Genomic DNA, 24,317 nt, shown 5'->3' with positions numbered 1-24,317 from the left:
AGTGAATCTCTCCAAGCCTCCCACTTGCTGCGCTTGTCTTCAGGCAGAAGAGTATCCCAGTCAGAGGGCTCAGACGTAAGTTCTCTGAGAAGGGCTCTTCCTTGAATCGTAACTGGTGCCAGTAGGCCCAAGGGATCGAAAATACTGTTGACGGTGGAGAGGACTCCACGACGGGTAAATGGTTTGATCACGGTCGGCACAGAGAATGTGAATGAGTCGGTCGTTATCTCCCAGAGAAGACCCAAGCTCCTTTGTGTAGGTATGGTTTCTCCATCTAAATCTAGGTCTTTGATTGCTGGAGCACAGTCATCGTGTGGAAAGGCCTCCATTACTGCCTGCCGGTTTGATGCAAACTTATGCAAGCGGAGGTTTGACTCCGCGAGTGAGGCTTGTGTACGTCGGAGCAGATCGATTGCTTCCTCTTCTGTCCGTAGTGATATCAAACCATCGTCAACGTAGAAGTGCCTTTCTACAAACTTAACGGTGTCGTCACCGTGCTCCTGTGCACCCTCTCTGATGGCTCTTCGCAGCCCATAGATGGCCACGGCAGGTGACGGGCTATTGCCGAAAACGTGGACTTTCATCCGGTACTCGATAACTTCTTTGTTGATGTCGTTGTCCTTATACCATAAGAAACGGAGGAAATCGCGATAGTCCTCCTGTACCAAGAAGCAATGGAACATCTGCTGGATGTCCGCTAAGATTGCGACCTTCTCCTTCCGGAAGCGCAGCAGGACCCCGAGTAGGGTATTGTTAAGGTCGGGGCCTGTGAGAAGCACGTCATTTAGGGAGACGCCGGAACACTGGGCACTGGAGTCGAAGACCACCCTGATCTGATTGGGTTTTTGTGGGTGGTAAACTCCAAATGTTGGGAGGTACCAGCACTCCCCGCCTTCCGGCAGTGGTGGTGCTACTTCGGCATGTCCGTTAGCGAAGATCTTTCCCATAAATGCTATATATTGCTGTTGCATCTCGGGTTTCCGGTTCAGGGTTTTTTGTAAGGACGTGAACCGCTTGACCGCCTGCTCTCTGTTATTTGGCAACCGCTGGCGTGGTTCTCTGAAGGGTAGTGGGGCGACCCAATTATTTGCTTCATCCCTGAAGACTTTGGTGTCCATCATTTTTAAGAAGAAGACGTCTTGAGCTGATGGAGCAAGTTTATTGTCATACTTCGTTTGAGCGAAGACTGACTGGCCCAGCGACTCGTCGCTTGCCTCGCGCTTGTTAACGCCTTGTTGTGCTTCCTTGATATACATGGAACTTGTGCAGGGTTGAAAAATCGAATGGCGGCCACTCTCTAGCACATTGGTCTTGAGTGTGTCGACCGTCGGTTTGTGTACGTCACCGAGACACACCTCTCCTATCACCACCCAGCCCAGATCCAGGCGTTGCGCGAAGGGGGAGTCGAGTGGTCCATTGACCTGCTGCCTAACCTTGTGTACCTGGATAACATCTCTTCCTAATAGCAGGAGTATTTTCGCTTTCGGATCCAGTTCTGGGATGTGTTTGGCGATGTGGTGGAGATGCGGCTGGTGTAGCACCGCACTTGGTGTCGGGATTTCAGCGCGGTTATTCATGATTTCGTTGCACTCTAAGAGCGGAGGGAGACAGATGACGACTTTACCATCCAGGGACTCGATCTGGATGCCTTCTGCCTTCCTCCCTTGGGTTTTCATGTTGCCTGAGCAAGTTTTGAGGTAGTATGGGAACCGCTCACTCTCAATGTTGAACAATTTAAAGAACTCTGGACTGACTAGTGAACGATTGCTCTGATCGTCCAGAATCACATAGGCTTTGATGGCCTTGTCTTTGGCTCCTTTAGGGTACACCTTAGTGAGGCAGATCTTGGAACAAGAACGACTCGACTGAGCTTGACCGCAAACTTCTGTACAGTTCGTGCTGACAGCTGTTGACCTAGAGTGAGCCTCTCCCTCCCCGCCGTCCTGTTGTGGGGGAGAAGGAGCGCTCTCGGTTTGCGGTGACAGGTCGGGATGCATGGCCTCGACGTGATCTGGGCTGCCACATTCCGGACACTTCACGGCGATCGTACACTCTCTGGCGAGGTGAGAGGTTGAGGAACAGCATCTAAAACATATTCTTTTCTCCTTGAGAAGAGCCGTCCTCTCTTCAAGGGTTTTTTCCCTAAACATTCTGCATGCTTTCAGGGGGTGAGGTTTGTTATGCAATGGACAATACTTGCCAGGGTCGTTGTTAGTCGTAAGGGCTTCGGTCTTGAGCACTGACACGGGTTTATCAATGTTGAAAACATTCGAAACGGATCTGCCTGGCTTGGTGTAAATCGAACTGCTTCCTGGACCTACAAGGCTAGGGTCGTTTCGCCTCTTCGCCTCCTTGCACACAAACCTAGTGAGGAGCTCAAAGGGAGGAAATCGACCATCGTGGTCTTCCTTGTACTCTGAGGCAACAGTCAGCCACTTGTCCTGCAGCCCAAATGGAAGTTTGTCCACAATTGGTCTAATCCCGGATGGAGTATCTAGGAATACTAAACCAGCTGAATAGCCATCTTCTTTGGCGCCTCGGATCTCCATGAGTAAATCTCCGAATTCTCTTAACTTAAAGTGATCTTTGGCTGACACCTTAGGAAAGTTTTCCAGACGTCGATATAGCGCCGCTTCAATAATGTCGGAGGCCCCATATCTCTCCCAAAGTCTCTCCCACGCTTCGCTTAAGGCTAGCTCAGGTTTGTTGATGTACACTGAACGCATGCGTCTCACCTGGTCGCGTGATTCTTTCCCCAGCCATTTCGCCATAAGGTCCAACCTTTGGGTTGCACTGAGCTGGACCCCGTCAATCACGTTGGTGAATGTGGAGAGCCAAGCACGGTAATTTTCGGGTTTATCGTCAAACTGGTACAGTCCCGAAGTGACGAGATCCCGTCGTGCTAAATACTGCAGCGTGGGATCGGCTGCAAGCGGCATGCGGGCTGGAGAAGTGCGTTGGCGCCCATATGACTGAGAACGCACGTTTCTCATGGAATTTGCCATCCTGGATTCAACCTCCGCGTCTCTTCGCATCGAACTTTGTAACTTTGGTGTCAAAGTATATCGGTTGTCAGCTCTTTCATTCTTGACTTCATCGCGGGGCCGCGAGGGTAAATTCTCTTCCTCGTAGCTGGGGAAGTTATCGAATAGGTATGGAGAGGGGAGACGAGCCTGCCTGTCTGCTTGATATTGTACATAGTCGCTCGTGCGTTCCAGTCTGGTCCTTTCCAAAGCAGAGCTTGTTTCGGTCAGATCACGCGACCCTTCAGCTTCTTCTATGTACTCTGCTTCCACCCTGGCAGCTTCTCCTTCTCCTTCTAGCTGCAGCACATGCAACTCTGTCGATATTTTTGTCATTTCCAACTGGGTTTCGGCTTCTCTGGCGGCCTGTTCTCTTTGTCTGGCAGCCTCTTCTCTTTGTCTGGCAGCCTCTTCTTTCTGGATTTCGGCTTCTCTGGCAGCCCTTTCTTTCTGGATTTCGGCTTCTTTGGCGGCCCTTTCTTTCTGGATTTCGGCTTCTCTGGCAGCCTCTTCTCTTTGTCTGGCGGCCCTTTCGGCTTCTTTGGTGGCCAGTTTCATTTTCAAAACTGCCTCTTGTTTGGCGTAATGCAGTCGCACCTTGGCGGCTTCTGCCTTGGCTCTTGCCTGTGTGGACTTACTTGATGTCGTTCTACTGCCCTTGTCGCTGGGCGCCATCGACTTGATCCCGGATCGAGCTGACATTGCAGCACTTGGAACACCTGATAACGCCTGGGTGGGCTTACTTGATGTCGGTTTACTGCCCTTGTCGCTGGGCGGCGTCGACTTGATGCTGGATTGAGCTGACATTGCAGCACTTGAAACACCTGATAATGCCGCTTTTTCACTGTCACGTTCTCCTTCGGGTGTAACGAAACGCCGAATTTAACGTCCGGATAAACCACAGTTAATAAGAACTAGATCGCAGTAAGATTAACCATTTACTGTTCACTCTTCACATTAACATATGGTGAAAACTGTTGATAAAACAATACAAGATTGATACAGTATTTGTTCCTTCCTTAATATCACATTTCAAGTGTAAATACTTGCAAAGGTGACTATAACTACATTACACTAAGGTGCAGTATACAGGGAGAGTTTACCTGCTCCATTGACTACTTTAAATACACTTCCATGCAAACTATCCGCGACTCTTTAACTAACGAAAGCATAAACATTATCTACCGACGTTACCTCTAACAGGATCAGCATTAACATCTTAGTTCAATATATCGATTATCTATTAACTTACAGCGTTGCTCTCACTGTGATTTCTCATGCCTGCAAAACTGCTTGTGCTCAGGTGAGCCTCGTGGAAAGCCCCCACCCTCGCGCTAATTTCAAACCGGTGTTTTCCCACAAGACGCGGCGAAACCGGATGTGACGTCATCGCATGCCGATATATTTTACATGCAATGAATATACTTTAAACACTTCTAATTCTAACTAGAAAATACTATTGAATGAATTACTAAGCGAAAATATTATAAACTAAATAACTGTCGTAAAGACAGCACACAGCATGAGGGCTGTTTAGGTTTCGACACTGGGAATAGTTGGCAAGTTCTGGTGCCAGGAATAGTCGATGGATGTTAATGTTGGGACCAGTTGATGAAGTAAGGTATTGGGACTAGTAGGTAAGGTTTATTGCTGGCTTTGCTTGTTGGGTAACAGCAGGCATGAGGCATAACGTCAAGCCTAAGATCTTGCCTACAACCCATTCATTATTATTTACAGATTAAGAGATTCAAAGTACATTTATTAGCAAAGTATGTATGCAGTAAATAACCTGGAGATACATCTTCCCACAGACAGCCACCAAACAATGAAACACTATGGAATTTGCTCACTATGTGCAAACAAATCGCACAAACAGCAAATAACAAGTGAAAAACACAGAATATAAAAAATAACAAATCACAGTTTAGTTCCGTTCCATTCCATTCAATTTAGTGCTGTGTTGTTTATTGACTGCAGTCTGCAGAGCCAATCTACCCCAATCAAAATTGCACAAAATAGCAATTAAACAAAGTAGTAACAAGGGACCAGAAACACATCACACAGTGAACCAAAGATTCCAATTTACAAACTGCGCCAATTAAACTTTGACAAGACCAAAGATTCCGTCCAGCACCTTCCTCCAACAGCATTTAGGTGATATTGTAGTGGTGTGCTACACGCAGCGCTGAAATAACGACACGGAGTCAGTAAACTGCAGTTAAAGAAGATTTTATTCGAACTTTGCGGCTTCGCTTTAAAGCCTCCCTGACCCTGCCCTCCCCGGGCGCAGATGCTGTAGGGGGCACGTATTCACAGTCCTGCATGAGCTTTTCCCTTTGTTAGTGAAGCAGACCTGGCACCCTTTTGGGACTGGCCTTTATGCCGGCGCGCTGGCTATTTGTGAGCCAGTTCGAGTGCGCTAGGAAGTGGGTCGCCACAATATGATAAACTATGTCACCACCCTATTTTACCATTGACAAGTTTGCCTAACATCAGGCAACCCATAGGAAAGGTATTCAGTTGTAGGGGCTCTGGCCTAACTCCGTTTAGCACCTTGCCAAAGTCATTTGGAGACCCTCCTGTCCTTCTAGCTGAGTTCAATCTGGTCAATGAACCTGGAAAATTTCTTTCAGTGTTTCTGCCACTCAATAGAGCCATTTGGGAACTTGTGGGTAATCCTCTTGTTTCTTCAGTCACGACTTTGTGGCTGCAATGCTGCTGGGTTCCTTATCCATTCAAAAAATAGATTTCTAATGTCAGACTTTAGCAAGATACAAATCAGAATCAATCAAGTCTCTTATTCACCAAATTATCCAATGAAGTAATTACATTTTAAACTAAGCTATTCCAATACAGGATACGAATGCGAAGAGCTACAGAATGTGGCTATCCAGCTCCCCAGTACTTACTACGATCTGTAATGATTGCTCGAGCCTCCTGGTTGGTTGTCTTGTTCTTCAGGTTCTGTGCTGCAGTGATAAGCTCATCCAGCTGAGGGCGCTTTTGATCCAAGTCTTGCAGAGTGGCCTAGAGAAGGAAGGACAACAGCTGATGACAAGGAAAATTTTTCACAAGGCGGGAATCTTACAGTCTTTGATGAAGGCAAAAAGATTGGTTTCCAGATATGGTGTGACTGACTTGTCACTGCTAATGTGAATAAAATTAATAAGCATAAACATGAAAGGTTTACAAATCCACTTGAGGGCCTGTAAAAATGATTCAATAGCAATTTTGAAAATGTCATGAGGATTGTACACGTGTGTCCATGGCTGCTGCCCTCCAGTAACTATTCTTAATGTAACCCATAAATTTTACTTATTCTTAATGTTACCTATAAATTTTAATTAATAGCATGTGTTGATCCTCAATCTCATGGTTACTGGCAAATATTTTTTTATCTATATCCATAAGTAAATAATCACCAATTAAAGGAAAAGACATACATGGCGGTTTTCATGTTACCATGCAGTGAGAAGCAATGGATTACTTTATACACGTCACATTTACTGCTGAGTTGAATAATCTTCACCCAGATAAAACTACCAAAACAAGGAGGAAATAAACATCCAAGTTACCCTGTTCAGTGCAATTAATTGAGGGAAAAGTCTGGGCGACAATTCTGGGCCACTTTACACAATGACAGTGGATCTTTTTTGATTTACACAGACAGCCAGAGGGACTATGATGATTAACACAGTGATTCTGCCAGCCAATCATAGACTTGCAAACTGGATTAATAACATTGTCAAAGAGATATACAGCACACAAACAGGACTTCTGGCTTAGCATGTCCATGCCAACTAATGTGCTTGCCTGAGCTCATCGGATTTGCCTGCATTTGACCCATATCCCTCTATACCAGGAGTTCCCAAACTTCTTTTTGCCAAAGATCCCTACCATTAACTGAGGAGTTCAAGGGTTGGGAACCCTTTCTCTAAAGCTTTCCTATCCATGTCCGAAGTGTTTTTTTCCCTAAAAAGCTGTAATTGCTCCTGCTCCTACCACTTCCTCTGAAAGTCTGCTCCATAAATCCACCACAATCCTCTGTGCGGAAAAACTTACCTCTCAACTACCCTTTAAAATTTTCCCTTCTCACCTGAAGCCTAGGCCCTCTAGTTTTAGCTTCTGCTATCCTAGCTTGAAGACCATAAGAATCTACCTTATCTATGTTCCTCCTGATTTTCTATACCACTTAAAGTCAGCTGTCAGCCTCGTTCACTGCAGCCTATCCAGTCTCTCATCACAACCCAAGTCTTGCAGTCTTGGAACTGTCCTTCTGTACATTTCCAGCACCCACCTGCAGCTTAATGACAACAGTACAGCAACCAGAGCTGCAATGAGTCTCACCAACATCTTGTACGGCTGGAACAAAATGTCCCAATTCTTGTATTCAACTAATGAATTCAAGCATGCCATATGCTTTTTCACCACCCTATCTGTGTTGCCACTTTTAGGGAACTCTCTGTTCTCCTGCCATTCACTGTGTAGTTCCTGTCCTTCTTTAACTTCCAAAACGTATCTGAGTTAAGTTCCATCAGCTGTTCCTTAGCCCACTTTCACAGTTGATCAACTGCGCTTTCTTTTGTAACCTTGGACAACTAATTTCCCTCTACCATATCACCGATTTTGTTATCATCTGCAACTTACTAAATATGCCATCTACATGTCAGCTAAATTGTTAATGCATATGACAAACCACTGGGGACCCAGCACCATTTTCTTGCGGCGCCCCGCTATTCACAAGCCTCCAATCTGAAAAACCACCCTTGGCATTAACACTCTCTGATTCCTCCTACCAAGCCAATTTTGTATCCATTTGGCTAGTTCACCCCAGATCCCATATAATTTAGACCTCCAGATAAGCCTACCATGTGGGATCTTAAGTCAATGCAGATAATGCCTACCATTCTATCATCTTCAGTCCTCTTGGTCACCTCTTCAAAAAAAAACCCAGTCAAATTCTTGAGACATGATTTCCCATGCACACAGCCTATGGATTATCCCTGAACAGTTTTCCAAATGCAGAAGGACCACATCTCTCAGAATTCCTTCCAGTAACGTTCCCACCATTGATGTTAAGCTCACTGGCTTGCAGTGCCATGGCCTGTGCTTGCAGCCCTACTGAAATAGAGGCATATTAGCAATGCTCCAGACTTTTTGTAACTCAACAAAGGAAGCAAAGTTGCAAACATCTCTACCAGGCAGGTCTTACTATTTCTTTGCTTGCCCTCTTCATTATCTTGGGGTATCCAACCTTATGTGTTTCAAGACTGCCAACATGTCTTTGATAATGTCAATATATTTCAGGACATTACTGTCTTCTTCTCTAAATCCCAAGCTTCCGAGACCCTCTCCACAGTAAACATAAATGAGTAGGTATTTAATTACGATCTCATCTACTCAGAGGCAATCACACAGATCCTCAAAGAGTCCTTTCTCTTCCTTTTGCTCTTAATATATCTAAAGAATCTTTCAGGATTCTCATTTACCTTATCTGCCAAGGATATCTCATGTGACCATTTTGCCCTCTGAGTTCCTAAATAACTGCACTCCTACATCTCTTATACTCCCGAACAGATTTGCTTGATTCTAGTTCCATTGTGGCAAGATGTAAGATGTGGTCAGCAGGAGCTGGCATAGGGCTGAGTTATGAAAGGATTTCTGTAGCAGTGGAGTAAGTAATTCTGCATTCTGCTCAGCATTGCGGCACCCCAATGACACCCAACATTCAAGCCTGCTCTGAAGCACTGACGCGTGCAAGCCTCAGTGTTGTCAAGTTAATAGCTGCAGAGAAAGTATGACAGAAAAACATTGGAGAGGAAAGTATTAAATAAAGAAGGAGATATACAAGCCTATCAATTTGTTCTGTCATTGGGGGATGTATAAATGATCTGATCTCAGACATAGTTTTCCAATGGCAGATGTTTAATGATGCAGGAAATGTCAATTTTTTTATTCACAATTATTATTTTCTCACTGCTTCCATTGAGACTGCTGTCCTTGTTCCTCCATGTCAATGGGCAGTGATTTATTGCCCAAAACTGAAATCAGGTGGCATTTTTCCCAAATCATTATCATTCATAAATTAAGCATTAGGCATACATTTTTCACATATGGTATAGTGCCTCTTAACGACAATTTTTAGACTGGAGCTTTGTATCCATCGCATTCGAACACCAGCCTCTTCAGCAGATGGTTAGCTGAGGGCACTTCCTCTGTCACGAGCAACAATAATGTTTACTTTAATATTTCTAGACAGACAAGGCAATACTACGACAAGTTAGCTTTAATTGCAAATGTCAAACCAGGTCAATTCCTGAAATGACTTGGAGCTGAATTGTCTGCATTTGAATTTCTGCTACCCCTTTTCTCCACCTACATGGTGACCAAACATTAGAAATAACCCAAGTTCTAATTCAAGTTTACTTATCAGTCAGACATACATATACAAACAATATAGCAAAAGAAATACCATTCCTCTGGAGCCAAGGTGCAACATACATCACCAACAGCACACAGCAGAAGTAGCGCATATGGTTATAATTTCAGAAAAAATATGCATTCATAAAGAAACAAAAATAGCCCAAGTCCCTGAGTAGCATGACTGCAGTCTGAGTCCAGCTTGTTCTTCCACTGAGCGACACTGGAGAGCAGCATTGAGCAAATACTGGAGGGCAGCACTGATGGGAAGGGCCAGACCCCAACGCAGTGCAGCTTCCAATGTCCCCAACAGAGGGCATCCCACACCACCTCAGCAAGTTCTCTCCTGGACAGCTGCAAAAGGTGAGCCCCTTGATTGGGCCTAGTCCTCACTACAACAGAAGCAATGCAGTGCATCCCCACCACCACTCTCACCAGTGAACAGGAGTTGCAGTATATTATATTACCGATGTCCAACAGGGTCTTGCAATCCCAATCACCCACTCCATGCACTGTCGCAGCACAATGGTACACAACAAGTTCAGGTGACAACGGAACAACAGTGCGCAGTAAGTCCACCTCCATCACTATCGAGCAACTTGCCTATAGGATAGTCCTGAAGTACTTGATGTTCTTGGTATCCAGCAGTGACTTGTCATTATAAAAAGATATGCAAGACAAACAAATCACCTTTGATTGGGCCTGGAGTGGCCACTATTTTACTGGAATCTTAATTACAGCTAAGACACAACAAGTTAGCATTTCGCTACATTCTCACAGCACGTTTCCTTTTACTGTTTAAATGCATCATCACTAAGTTTCCATGAAGATTTTCCTTCAATTGTGGAATGTCCTCCCAACACACAAAGCAAAATTACAAAACGCAGCTCAATAAAATGCAACCTAACTTACTCTATTGCTTCAAGCATGTTTTGCCTACAGCCTTTTAACCATAGCTAAATTCAATTATTCATTTTGATTTGAAATGTCATGAACCTTGAACCTGCTATTCTGAATTTTATTTGATGGTATGTATAAGCAGGACAAATCATTGTTAAAAAAAATAAACAAAAACACAAGTTCATCAATGCGAAATGTATACTGAATTGATGGAGAGCTGTCGGTGGGATTTAATCAGTTTACTGTGATTATTTTTTAAGATGGAGCAAGCAAAAGTTAACTATTTTCTCCAGTCCTCTAGTCCTGTTTTTGTTGTTTTGGATTTGACCATTCCACTGTACTTCCGGATAGCCTCCCTGAAAATCTAATCTCGCTGACGATCTGTTCCTCATATCCTAATGTTAGTCATCTTGTTCACCAGTTATTCTTCTGTTCAGTAACCTCTGTGGCTCAGAGTCCAGTGGAAACAAAATTCAAATGCTTTCTATGGATTTGCTTGTTCATACTTGCTTGTACAGATAAAGGCTTTCAGTTATATTACTATTCACAACAAATGGAGGGAGATAGGGAGATGGAGAGCAAGAGATAAAGTGGGGACAGTGTGAGAGGGAAGACAGGGAGATGAGGGGGAGGGGAATGTGATGGAGAGTGGAAAGGACATGGGAAAGGGGAGGAGGGTGAAGGGGGGATTGGGGAGAGAGTAAAGAAGGGGCAAGGGGGGTTGAGGGAGGAGGGAGAGGGGAAAGTAGGCTGAGAGGTTTAGGGAGAGAGACAAGGGGGGTGAAGGATAAAAATTGGTTGTGGGAAAGGCTGGGGGATCGGAAGGAAAGGAGAGAGGTAGGGAGAAGAAAGGAGGGGGAGGGAGAGGGAGCAGAGGGTGGCAGAAAGAGAGGGGAGGGGAGAGGTGAGAGGGAGGGGGAAGAGAGAGGGGAGACGGAGGGGCAGGGGAAAGAGGGAGGAAAATGGAGACACCTCCTTCTCCCTTATTAGGGAGAGAGAGAAGCTGTGGTATGTTGAATGCCGGGTGAAATGCGAAGTCTTTGGCATATCTGCAAGTCTGTGTCTTTGCTACTGCTTTGCTCAAGCTCGATGAGCAGTGCCGATGTTTGCTCTTTTTTGCCGGTGGGGGGAGGATGGATTGTTACTCACTGCCACTTATACGTGGGAGGGGGGAGCTGGGGGGAACTTTGGGGTTCTAATACTCAACTGTCGTTCATTCTTTGGGGCACTTCTCTGTTTTCGAGGATGTTTGTGAAGAAAAAGCATTTCAGGATGTATATTGTATACATTTCTCTTATATTAAATTGGACCTTTGAACCTTTGAGGGGGGAGGGGGAGAGGGGGCAGAGGGATGGAGGGAGAGAGAGAGAGAATGGGAACTCATAACCACAGATTACATGGAAAATACTAACATTGAAAAAATGGGCAAGATTTTTGACCAGAAGCACAATATATATAGTGGTTCTGCCAGAATCAATCACCATTCGTCTTTCAGATGTGAATTAAGTACTTTGTTTAAATTGTTACAATCAGCAAAGTAAAAAATATCTCTTTTGACAGCATGCTCCAATACTGATGAGAACCTGGATGGGGCCAGACAAATTTCCCTATGGGATTGACGAATTGTACTGGAATGGTGAAAGCCCATTTAAAACAACTCTTTGTATCAAAATAAGTTGCATGGTATTTTGTGTAACACTTTAAGATATTTCATTTAAATTTAAAAATTATCAAGAATCTCACACGATTATTTTACTGCATTATTGTACGAGAAGGCTTTAAATAACAAACAAAACCGTAAGCCGAATGCAAATCTTAATCTGCTTCTGTGAAAAACTGCTGAAGGAAATCCAGACTTCACAGAGAACACAGAACATGCCGTTCAATAGTTTGGTCAGATGTACGCTGCTGTCTCTTCAATTCCTATGAGTAACTAAGATGGAAACATTATCTGACGTATAAAACTTTGCTGCTTTCTGTATAACAATATACTAACAATGTACTGTTCACTATTTTGTTTTTAAGCATACTCTAGTCTATATACTCCTTCCACAATATAGGGGGCATCATTCAAATTGATCTAACATCACAATCTAAAAATTACCTGCATCATAACTTAAACTTTATCCAAAACTAAGCAAAAATTAATTCTTTCTGACACCAGTGTGTTTTAATTACTGCCTCAGACTTGAGATAAAATAGCAAGCTCAGAAGTGCTGGTACAAAACTACATGTTCAGAGCCAGGAATAGTTCTCTGATGATGTAAGATTACAGCAAAAGCATCCTCTCCAGACTGGGTACATCTCTTCTCCAAAGACAACCCAACAAAATGATTCAGCAATTCACAACAACTTAATTTAAAAGTATAAGCCAAGTCACAAAAAGCTTCCAATAAAATCTGCTTTTCTCTCCCTTCCTGTATGGCTTGATGACTCATCATATACGTCAGAAGGATTGGCAATAGAGTCTTCAATCTGAATATTGAGAAATAAATGTCTAAATACTCTCCAAAATAGTCATGACGTATTATATAATCGCCTGAGCCCAACTGAATTTGGCAAGTAGTTGTTTCAGCTTTGTCTCCAGGATACTAAAAATACCACAACTTCCAGAAGGTGAACATGAATAACTGGGTGAACTGTTAGTTGAGGGATAAATGTTGCATTGAATCCAGAGGCTCTTTTGTGGCATTGAATGCTTCGACAAGCAAGAAAGTTAGAGCAATCAGTAAAGGTGGTCAACATTCAAATCACAGGCAATGCTGGCGCAAGCCATACCATATAGAGTGAACAGTTGCGGGGGTAGATTCGTACTCATTTATACTATAATGCTTGCACCTTCAGAAAGCAGCTGATCCATGCAAACTATTAAGTATCAGCAAACAAGTTATTATACTAGAGAAGTATTGACATGCAATTTCAGGAAATCAGTAATTATTAATGTAATCAAACATAAACTTGCCATTTTCCTACTCTCACCTGCAAGCTGTACAGCACAAGCTACAATTAATATCTTAACGTTTTGTATTCCCGTAACTCATAACCCATGTTGATCACTTTGGCAAATGAGCTTCATGCATAATCCATGTGTAACTGCAAATATGATCTTAACTATATCTAGTGATAAAAAATACATATTTTAAAATATAATCTGCAAATCTGAACAGAGGCTAAAATATTATGAATGACTACATTACTAAAGTTGTTTCAGTTTGTAAAACACCTCCACTGAATCATATCATTTTCTAGCCTACTCCTTTCTTCAGACTTATTTTCATGCCACTGCTTTCACTCTGCCTTGCATCTTGATTTCTAGTCTGATTTCATGTTCACTTTCCTTGTAACCCTGTGGATTTTACAAAGCCAGTGCCCCTGACCTTCCATCTCTGCCTTACTTACAATGTCATGATCTTTGGCCACACTTTCTTTCAACTCCTCCTGCTGCACTTTGGCTACCCCACTTTGAGCTGACATCCCAGGCATGGTATCACTCATGGGATCTTTATAACCTTTCAGCTGTGTCCACATTGCAGTTCAGCCCTTGCTTATGGCGTCCAGCTCAATCAGAAATCGATCACATTCAGTAAACAACATTTTTGGTTGCTAACAACTCATTCCATGTGGAGGGCAAAAAGGCTGAGACTGCTGAATATTTCTGAAACTCAATCTGTCACCTCTGCTGCCTGTCATCCTTATGTCTCTACCTCAAGATCCCCATTCTCTTGTACCTTGAACTTGAATTTTGACTTCAGACTAAAAATACTGTCTGCTGAATGCCATTTGACTTGCTCCAAATTCCAGCATCTGCAGTCTTTCGTGTCTTCTTTGAATTCTGCTTGGTTACTCTCTTAAGTAGAAGTTTGTGAAAATGCACTGTCCTTAACTCTGTTATGCTGCTGCTCATTAAGAGAGTTACCAATAAAACATCACAGAGAACACTCAGTACTGGCTCGAGGAAGTTTCAATGACACAGTCATTATGGGACCATGCTGAATGTACTCTCCTTCATAACATGAATGCAATCACTAATATTTGAAGTACAACTCAGGGCATACATTTTTTACTTCATCTGTAAATAATGACAAGTGAAGCAGTTCCCAAGATTTTTTTTTATTTTCCCTTGCCTGTATGTTTCACTGATCTGCAACAGTGGAAACATCTGGGGGAGCAATTAGACTGCGGTGAAATGCTGATGTCAGCTTGGTGGAGGCCATGAGTCTCACACTGTGATGCATTTTATTGTTCATTTAAATTAAATTGGTGAGTTTGTTGCACTTCCCCAGAAAGTTTGGCAGGGATGTAAGGTACCAGTTTTGGTTTGCTGCAATGCCAGCAACAATTTTGTTGTCCATTACACCAGACCAAGAGCAGGGGAGAGCCAAGGCAGCTCCACACTGAGGTATAGATCCTTCTTCAAGCAAAACATACTGTTTTTGAGGCAGTCTCCAGCACCTCCTTCAAGCCAATGTCTTATGCATTCATGTCGATGACCCTGCAGAGTCTGATAAAGCCGACAAGAAAATCAGCCACATTTTGGGAAAAGGGTCCTTACCTGCCTCTCTCACTTCCCGAATGAGGATGACCTGCTTCCACCTGAGCTCTGCTGTCAATATGGGCCCTGCAGACTCCAGCGCAGATGGAGCAGGAGGAGCCAGTAGGGAGAGATGGCTGGGTAATCTGTGAATTGCTGGCCTTTCCCCACCAGTCCTGCTGTCCTCACACACCTCTATATCATGGCCTCCTATCATACGATTCTCAATACACTCCCCTGTGCTCTTTTTCCATTCTGAATGGTCAGAAGTCAGGGATTCTCAGGAGTTAGCAGAAAGACTGATTTTTTCATTCCACACCCTTGAATCTTTTCCTCTGTCTGCCCATTGATCTCTCCCTATTATGGAGTTTGCATTGAATTACTAATGTAAGGAATCTGATACTGGAAGTGTACTGGAAATGTGACCAGGACGATGGAGCTAGTGGGGTGTAACTGAGATCTCATTGTTGGGAACATTTGTTTGGAAGACGACACCATGAAAACATTAAAAAAAATAGTTTGGCAGCACATTGATAAATTTTGAAGTAAAAAAAGGGGGGTTTGATAAATGTCTCACTTCAGATCCTTCTTTGTGAAAAAGGTAATTGCTTTAGGCCAGGCCTTAACTCATGGCTCAGGTAAGCATTTATGCTTTTAACAATAATTATTTCTTACTGATGAAGGAATGCCAGTCAACACATTCCTGATATGCTGGGGTCAATTGGTGTTCTTTTGGCAGTCTTCTTTTTGGGGTAAAATAGATCTGAAATACATATTTTGATGTGTTAATACCATGTGCATATACTGGGCCAGGAACTTGCACTGGGTTGTGAGAGTTGTAATCAGGCTGGGAGCTGTGATCAGCCACAATGTGCAAACAGCTGCAGTCGATCATGACTGCACCAGGGATCAGCCAGGAGTTGTTGTCAGGCTGGGCAGGCGATTGGACAGAGGATGAGCTGGGAAATACAAACAGGCCCATCACGAGCTGGGTCATAACCACTGATGAAGGCAGACACTTCTGATACAATCAAACTATTGGAGAAAACTGTGGAAAAAACTTTATAAGCCATAGCAATATATTTAAAAAGCACAGGATTCACTCATTTCCATGATGTACTCCAAGCTGAATCTCACAAACTATTTAGATCATAAATTATGACTTTTTTTCCCAATTTCTTCCATTAGTTAATTATGGGTGTTGTACACATTGATGATGTAATCAATACAGGAAATATCATGAAGAAGTGACAGAAGCGTGTGGGGAAATCATGACTGGAGATGCCTCAGCAAAGGGACTTCATATGGAAATGAGGAAAATTACCACAAAATATATGCAATCTCAAATACAGAAGATTCTGTAGATGCTGGAGATCTTGAGCAGCACACACAAAATGCTGGAGGAACTTAGCAAGTCAGGCAGAATCAATGAATGTGATTAAACAGCCAGCATTTCAAGCTGTGACCCTTCATCAGCAATCACTTTGTAATGCAATTTATCCACAGAAAACAAGCACAAATGGATCTTGACTTCATAAATTTCTGGCAACTTTAAATCATGTCTCAGACATCTTGCAATTGAGCCTGATAATCTGTGGACACTCTCTGGGCATTCCAGTCTGGAAAAACATTAAAGATTACATGTTGATAAAAAAAATCACAAATAAATCAGGGAGAGGAATGTGGCTGGGGGCGCATGAAGGACAGGAGGCATATGTTTAATACCAAACTAAAGACAGAATTCATTTACCAGCACAACAATTCAAACTGTCTTTGCAATGAATGCCCTTTCATTAAATATAATCCCTCTCTAAGTTCAATATTAATACAGCTGGGGGCATCAGAGTTCAGAGTTCAATTCCGGCGCCGTCTGTAAGGGGTTTGTTCATTTTCCCTGTGGCTGTGTGGGTTTCCTCTGGGTGCTCTGGTTTCCTCTGACTGTCCAAATACATACTGATTAGCAGATTAATTGGTTTTGTAATTTATCCTGTGGTTAGGCTAGGGTTAAATCAGTGGGTTGCTGGGAAGACTGACTCACTGGTCCTGGAGCCCTGTTCCACACTGTGTCTCTAATTAAATAAAATAAATCAAGTGCATAATTTGTAATTAATTTGAAATTTAAATTATCAATTAATTTGATTAATTTCACATAATTCGATTGATCAGTCATAACAAATGTAACCCCCTGGGTCGCCTCAGGCTCGCTCAGCTCGTTTCCGTCTAGGGGGAGCAGCCTTCGGCCCCGCCAAACTGGGTAATCAGCTGGTGTGGATGCTGTGTGATGTCCCCGCCTCGCTCAAAACCAGACAGTACACCATATGTGATTAAATGAGTACTATTTATAAAGGTTACTATAACTAAGTGATTAATAACGATACAGTATATATGAAGAAAAAAATAAAGAAAAGGCGCCAAACCTATCAAAGTCCAAACCATTTCGTGCACAACCGTTGGAGTTCAATTACTGAAGTCTTCTGGCCACCATTCGATCCCCTCCGAACTCCTCGACTCGCAGCTTAGGACCATCTGAAGTGGTCAACCAAGCACATCTAACTTCATCCCCCCCTCCTCGAAGTACCTCCTGGCCTCAGACCCCCGCTTGGGGTCCGTTCCTTGCCCAGTTTACAGCATCGCGTCCTCTTTCTCTCACCCCCTCGCACCGATCTGCCCAAAAGCCCGCCAACAATAGCTTACAGACTCAGAAGAAAGAACAACATTAATCCCAATTGGTTTACAAAGGAATACAATTCTCGTTATCAGTAAATTTTAACCCAAACAAGCTTCCAACACTCTCTCACAACAAAGAAGCATTCCTGCTTTTAACAAAACAAAGAAGCCATTTTGATTACATCCACAGTAACAAAAAAGAAACCTCCTTTACACTCTCCCCCCACCAAATAAAAGTCATGTCCTCATGACTATTAAATAACTCGCCACCTTTCCTGCCAACACACCGTAACCCAAGCACAAACAGTGACATCTCCTCCTCACACAGTAAACCTCACGCCCTGTTCCTCAGGCGCTACATAGGCCAACTATCTGGGAGTTCCCTAACCCTTCTGAGACCTCCGTACCCCCTCACCGAAACCCGTCAGGCTCAGACACAACTGGGGGTACCTCGGGCCCGCTACCAACTCCTCTCTCAACCTCTCACTCATGCCCCCCACTGCACACAGCTAACCCTCCCCGCTACACCTGACTCAGTGGGAGAAGGGCCAAAGGTCTCTTCCTCAATCAAGGGAAAGTCAGCAAAAGGCAGCATGTACCAAACATCCAACACGTTATCCATCGAATCTGTATTCTTCCTCATTTCTGTGATTGGTAGAGGCTGTTTGATCTTCTCCAACCGGAAGCACGTGGCCTGCACTGTTCCTGCAATCTCTTCAGCCTCCTGCAATTGAGATATCAGCTTCTTCTCTGGCCCCTGCAACTCTCGCCACAGGCTCAGCAGTTCTGAGTCACGCATCCTGGCCATCTCAATCTGGGACGCAGTTACTCCAACAGCTTCTTCCACCCCGACCTGAAAAGCAGCAGTTAAAGATTGGTCAGCCTCCAGTTCAGTATTCACCGCCCTTCTCTCCAGTTTTTTCTTCCTTATGACTTCTTCCACATCAACTTTCAGGCTTTGCACTTCATTTGAACTGTCGATGGTCATCTTCAGGTTCCCTTCAAGCTTCCGCTTCCCTCTTCTGAGATTTGTCTGTAATTTCTTCACCTCTGCAAACTCGCCTCTCCAGGTTCTCAGTTTGCTGTTGCCCTCAGTCAGACGACTTTCTTCGTTCTCTCCAACTTGTAAGTCTTCCAAATGGTTCCAGATCACTTTCTCCAGTCTCTCAGTCTTCATTTCAAACTTGATTCTGTAGAGACAGTCACTCACGAGCTGCGACCTTCGCCAGCCCTGGCGCATGTCCAGAAAACACTTTAACTCTGTAGTTCTCAGCTGCTCCTGCAACGACCTCTCTTCATATTCTCCTGAGGCAAATCCAAATACCAAGAGATCATCCACATACGCCAAAGCTCCAAACGCCTCCACATCCCTCATGGTCTGCCACATGCCCCACGGGAAGGTTGCAAGGGCTCCGGATATGCCCTGTGACATCTTTTCGGACCGGAAGACTCCTAGGGAACTTATAACGGCCGTCTTCTCCTTGTCGGCCTCACTCATTGGGGTCTGGCAACATCCTCTCCTCAGATCCAGCACCTTAAACCACTTCGCACCACTCAGACAGGCCATCGCCTCTCTGGCCCTCAGGGCTGTATTCTGGTCACTGACAGTGCACCTCTTCAGTGCAATATAATCCACACACACGCTGCCTATGTCTTCCATGGCTGTAGGGGCCAGTCGCTGCAACCTCTCTCTCACTGAGGTGTCTTCAGCAGTCAACTCCCCTCCCTTGTGGTATTTCGCAGCATCCACAAAGAGGGTCTCACCCTCAGATACTTCCCCCAGGCCGTACCACCACCGGCTCTTGTTTGAAATCGGTATCGGCCCAATGCCGCTACACACGTCTGCACAAGCAGCTCGAAACTCTGGGTGCATTGACAATGCCTCCAAACAGCTCCCACCCGCCTCCTCTGGGCAGGCCCCCAAGCGCACCAGCAGGATATTGGTTCTCTCCAGAACCGAAACGCTGCCCGTCTCAACAGTGTCCAGACACATCAGCATTAACAATTCACGAACCTCAGTCACCTCCACATTTGCCTCTAAGAACTCCATTTTCACTGACCAACAACCGTCGTCTGGATAATCACCGGCACTGGTATCCCAAATCTCCAGTGTCCTCAATGTCGTCAAGGGTAAATGCTTCCAATAACGGTTATCAAACAAACTGTACAGCAACTTAACTGGCGCCCCGGTGCCGAGGATGGCTTTAACTTGACTTCCATCCATCCATAACAACATCTGTGCGCGTGGCCCCTCTAAGCCTTCTGGAATAGGGTCTGCTCCTTTCGGGAGTTCCTTGGTACATTACTGGGAATGTGCTCCCCCAGAGACCTCAAGCCGTTCCCCCACTTGGCCTGCTCTGTTTCCCGACACCTCTCAGATCAACGGAACAACTGATCCCCTTGACAGATCCCCTTGGCACCGCAAGTAATTTATCTGCCCCCCTAGCCAAAAACTTTCCACCAATCTCCTGCCACGGATATGATAAGCCCCCCAGCTGCGGCATTTGACTTCCAGTCGAACCAAACGCATTTTCCCACACTTTCCCAGAACTGGCAGCTGTCACTTCGAGGTAATTGCGCCCGACAGTTCTAACAACGTCACCAGCCCGCCTACTCAAACTTTCAACCCGCCCCTGTCGCTTTCCCTCAGCCAAGCACTGCCACTCACCCAACAACTGAGAGGTCTGCTCCGCCCACGCCTCCGCCCCTTTAGGGCTGGACATTATTCCAACAACCGGGCGAAGCCTACCACTGCTGAAACATCCCAACCTGTCACTCCTCACTCTCCAAACAGTACGGACAACCCATGGTCCCACCACCATTTTGTCAACGCTAGTCGGAACTCGAACAACACCCTCTGGGGCACCAACAGCCACCCCACCCAACACACACGCAGTGATAACCAGCAATCGCACACCTGCAAAGGCACACCAGCTCTTCGCCGCAGACATAATTTAAAGAGGGTGATCACACAGCTTCCACAGAAATCAATCCCACAATGACCCCACAATGTGACCCCCTGGGTCGCCTCAGGCTCACTCAGCTCGCTCTCGTCTAGGGGGAGCAGCCTTCGGCCCCGCCAAACTGGGTAATCAGCTGGTGTGGATGTTGTGTGATGTCCCCGCCTCGCCCAAAAACAGACAGTACACCATATGCGATTAAATAAAGAGAACTAATTACAGTGGATCCTTTGTAACGATTCAGTACTGGATGTAAATTGCCACAATAAAAATGAAAATAACAAAGGTGGTTTCTTTTTCATTCATTGACCACAAGGCTATCACATTGACTATTCCTCAATTCCCTTCAGGTGGTAACTTGTGAACTGTAGGTTGGATTTTACCACAATTAGCTGCAATAATTACAATACATGTCCCAGATGGAATGTGACACTCAATCTTCTTGGATGTTGAGGCTCTCAGCTTACTAGGAGGGGGCTGGAGAGTAGCAGAAAAGAAATGCTTGTGGACCATGGCTACAGAGGGTGTTATGGATCTATCGGTCATGTGCCAGTGGTGAAGGGAATGAAACTTTTAAGATGGTGGATGGTCTGCTGATTAAACAGTTGGCAATGAATTTCTTGAGTGCTGTAGCAATGCTTAACTACTGTAATTAAGGGATTTCTATCTAGAATTAAGATTTGAAAATGTTTTGACAAACAAGAGATAATCTGCAGATGCTGGAAATCCAAGCAACGCACACAAAATGCTGGAGGAACTCGGCAGGCCAGGCAGCATCTACGGAAAAGAGTAAGCAGTCGATGTTTCGGGCTGAGACCCTTCAGTAGGACCTTCCCTTCTTGACACAGTCTAATTTTTTTTTGGTATCTTCTGACTTTGAGTTGAACAATTTCTGTCTCATTTTTCTCTGCAATAGGAAAGGAACTTTCTGGAAGAGATCAATGCTGAATGCACTGCATGCGCACTTAATAATTACGCCCTTCGTGAAGGTACAAATGACCACAAGGGAAACTCAACTGGGTCTAACAGCTTTGCTGTGGTAACACTCCCACATCTGCGTTAAGGGTTTGTAGGTTTATGTCTCAGTCCGGAAACGTGGAGCACAAAAATAATGGTGACTCTCCATGTTATCTCCTGGAAGCTCTGACTTGCATAAGATGTCAGACTGTGGTCCTGTCCGGGGTCTCAGGTTGGCCTGAAAGATTCCTCAGCAATAACTTGGAAAAGGGCCGCACAGTAGCGTAGTGGTTAGCACAATGCTTTACAGTACAGGTGACTGCGTCCGGTGCTCCCGGTGTGGCCTTCTATATATTGGTGAGACCCGACGCAGACTGGGAGACCATTTCACTGAACACCTATGTTCTGTCTGCCAGAGAAAGCAGGATCTCCCAGTGGCTACATATTTCAATTCCACATCCCATTCCCATTCTGATATGTCTATCCGTGGCCTCCACTACTGTCAAGATGAAGACACACTCAGGTTGGAGGAACAACACCTTATATTCTGTCTGGGTAGCCTCCAACCTGATGGCATGAACATTGATTTCTCTAACTTCTGTTAATGCCCCTCCTCCCCTTCTTACCCCATCCCTTATTCATTCATTCCCCCTCTTTTTTTCTCTCTCTCTGCCCCTCTCACAATCATTCTTTTTCTGTTCTCCATCTCCCTCTGGTACTCTCCTCCCCTCTTCTTTCTCCCTAGGCCTCCCATCCCATGATCCTTTCCCTTCTCCAGCTCTGTATCCCCTATGCCAATCACCTTTCCAGCTCTTAGCTTCACCCCTCCCCCTCCAGCCTTCTCCTATTATTTCAGATTACCCCCTCCTCCTCCTACTTTCAAATCTCTTACTATCTTTTCCTTCAGTTAGTCCTGACGAAGGGTCTCGGCCCAAAACTTCATCTGTGCTTCTTCCTATAGATACTGCCTGGCCTGCTGTGTTCCACCAGCATTTTGTGTGTGTTGCTTGAATTTCCAGCAGATTTCCTCGTGTTTGAGGTGACCCAGGTCACTGGTTAGTAAGTTAATAAGTCACTGCAAATTGTCTCATGATTAGGTTTAGATTAAATTATACTTAAGTGGCTGTGGCGGACTTTGGAGTGCCCAGAGGTCGTGAATAAATGGAAGTCTACAGAAAGTGGTGGATACAGCCAGTCCATTACTGGCTAAGACCACCCCATCACTGAGCACATTTACAAGGAGTGTTGCCATAAGAAAGCAGCATCCATTATCAAGGACCACCACTGTCAAGACCATGCACTTTTCTCATTACTACCATCGGGCCTTTAGTCCCAGACCACCAGGGTTCAGGAATAGTTATTAGCATACATCCGTCAGGCTCCTGAATCTGTGTGTATAACTTCCCTTACCTCAACTTTGAACTGAATTCACAACCTGCAGACTCACTTTCAAGGACTCTACACCTCATGTTCTCAGAATTATCTATCTGTTTGCACACTGGTTATTTGTTGGTTGGTGGAGCAGTGACATCAGTGCCGGACTCAGGAACGGAGGTTCCCGGGTTAGAATTCAGTCGGGCCCCTCCCGAGTACGCTTTCCATCTGTGCCGGGTTGAGTGTTGAGCTCACAACTCGACCTCGTAAAATAAAGAAAAATACAGCGAAATGTCTGTGCATGGAGTAACGCCCCACACAGCCTTCCGATCCGCGCCTTGTAAGGCATGAAAATGCCCGACACTGGCCTCATCATCATCATCATATTTGTCAATCTTTATTTATACAGCTTTCATAAATTCTATTGCATTTCATTATTTTCCTGTGAATGCCTGTAAGACAATGAATCTCAAGCTAGTATATGGTGACATATATGTACTTCGATAATAAATTTAATTTGACTTTCAACTCTTGACTTTGCAATAACAGCAAATCTTCTGGTGGGCTGATGGGCCTATTTTGGTGTAACTTGTTCCGCTTCACTGCAGAGGGCTGGGTAACAGCTTCTTCCCCTCGGCCTGAGAGACTACTGAACCCTCTGCTACCACCAAGTACACATTATTTATGACAACACCAGTAGCATTATATTGTTGTATTTAACTATGTGTTGAATATGCACTTTATGTCAATGTGTACATTTAAATTTTTAAAAAATGTTTTTTATCTGTTAATATTATTTTATCTGATATTATTTTATGTAATATTATTGTATGTGATATACATGCTGTGTTTTTCACCTTGCATGTTGTTTCGTTTAGCTGCATATGTGTATATGAATATGACTGAATGGCAATAAATTTGAACTTGAAAGACCATGTTAAGACTTCATTAAAATTCCTCTTCAACAATGTATCCAAGTTACGTTGCAACATTCTGTAAAAGGAGCTGACTATGAATTGACCTTCAGTGATGCTTTCCTGGCCTTCAATATGCTTTGCAAATTAAACCATATCTATACCTCTGTTGAATCTTGATATAATCCCCAGGAGATAATACATAATTATCTTCATACTCCAGTTAAAAGTTGCAACATTGCAGCCTCACACTGAATACTCATGCAGCAGCAGAAAATCTTATTGCCTGTGGGTTGGGTTGGCAGGGAAATATGTGGACAATACTTCAAAATTCAAAAGCAGACAAAAGACTTCAATCAACTGACTGGAAAATCATCCAAAGGTACTGGTAAATGAATCTCAAAAATGGTTCAAGGCAGCCTACGTTGCCGTGAAAAGGAAGAACATAATGTTGAATCCCCAGTGACTTAACAAAGAAGCATAATATGCTTAATAATAAGCATATAATATGCTGCTTCGCCATGTGACATTTTGCTGCTGCTAATCTTAACTGTGGACTCCAACATAAAAC

General features: G+C 44.3%; 1 protein-coding gene across 10 annotated transcripts in view; it reads right to left on the bottom strand.

Moving 5' to 3' along the window:
• The window catches only part of dmd (dystrophin), a 1,939,431-nt gene that overhangs the window by 384,126 nt on the left and 1,530,988 nt on the right, over positions 1-24,317 (bottom strand). For all 10 annotated transcript variants that reach the window (XM_059968142.1, XM_059968139.1, XM_059968147.1 and 7 more), the window contains one exon: positions 5,933-6,050. In XM_059968142.1, the coding sequence (XP_059824125.1) occupies positions 5,933-6,050 (118 nt within the window). The remainder of the gene's footprint in view (positions 1-5,932; positions 6,051-24,317) is intronic.

The sequence above is a fragment of the Hypanus sabinus genome, chromosome 4 (assembly GCF_030144855.1).
Source record: "Hypanus sabinus isolate sHypSab1 chromosome 4, sHypSab1.hap1, whole genome shotgun sequence".
Classification (NCBI taxonomy): Eukaryota; Metazoa; Chordata; class Chondrichthyes; order Myliobatiformes; family Dasyatidae; genus Hypanus; species Hypanus sabinus.
This window is presented reverse-complemented; position numbering and strand designations above follow the sequence as displayed.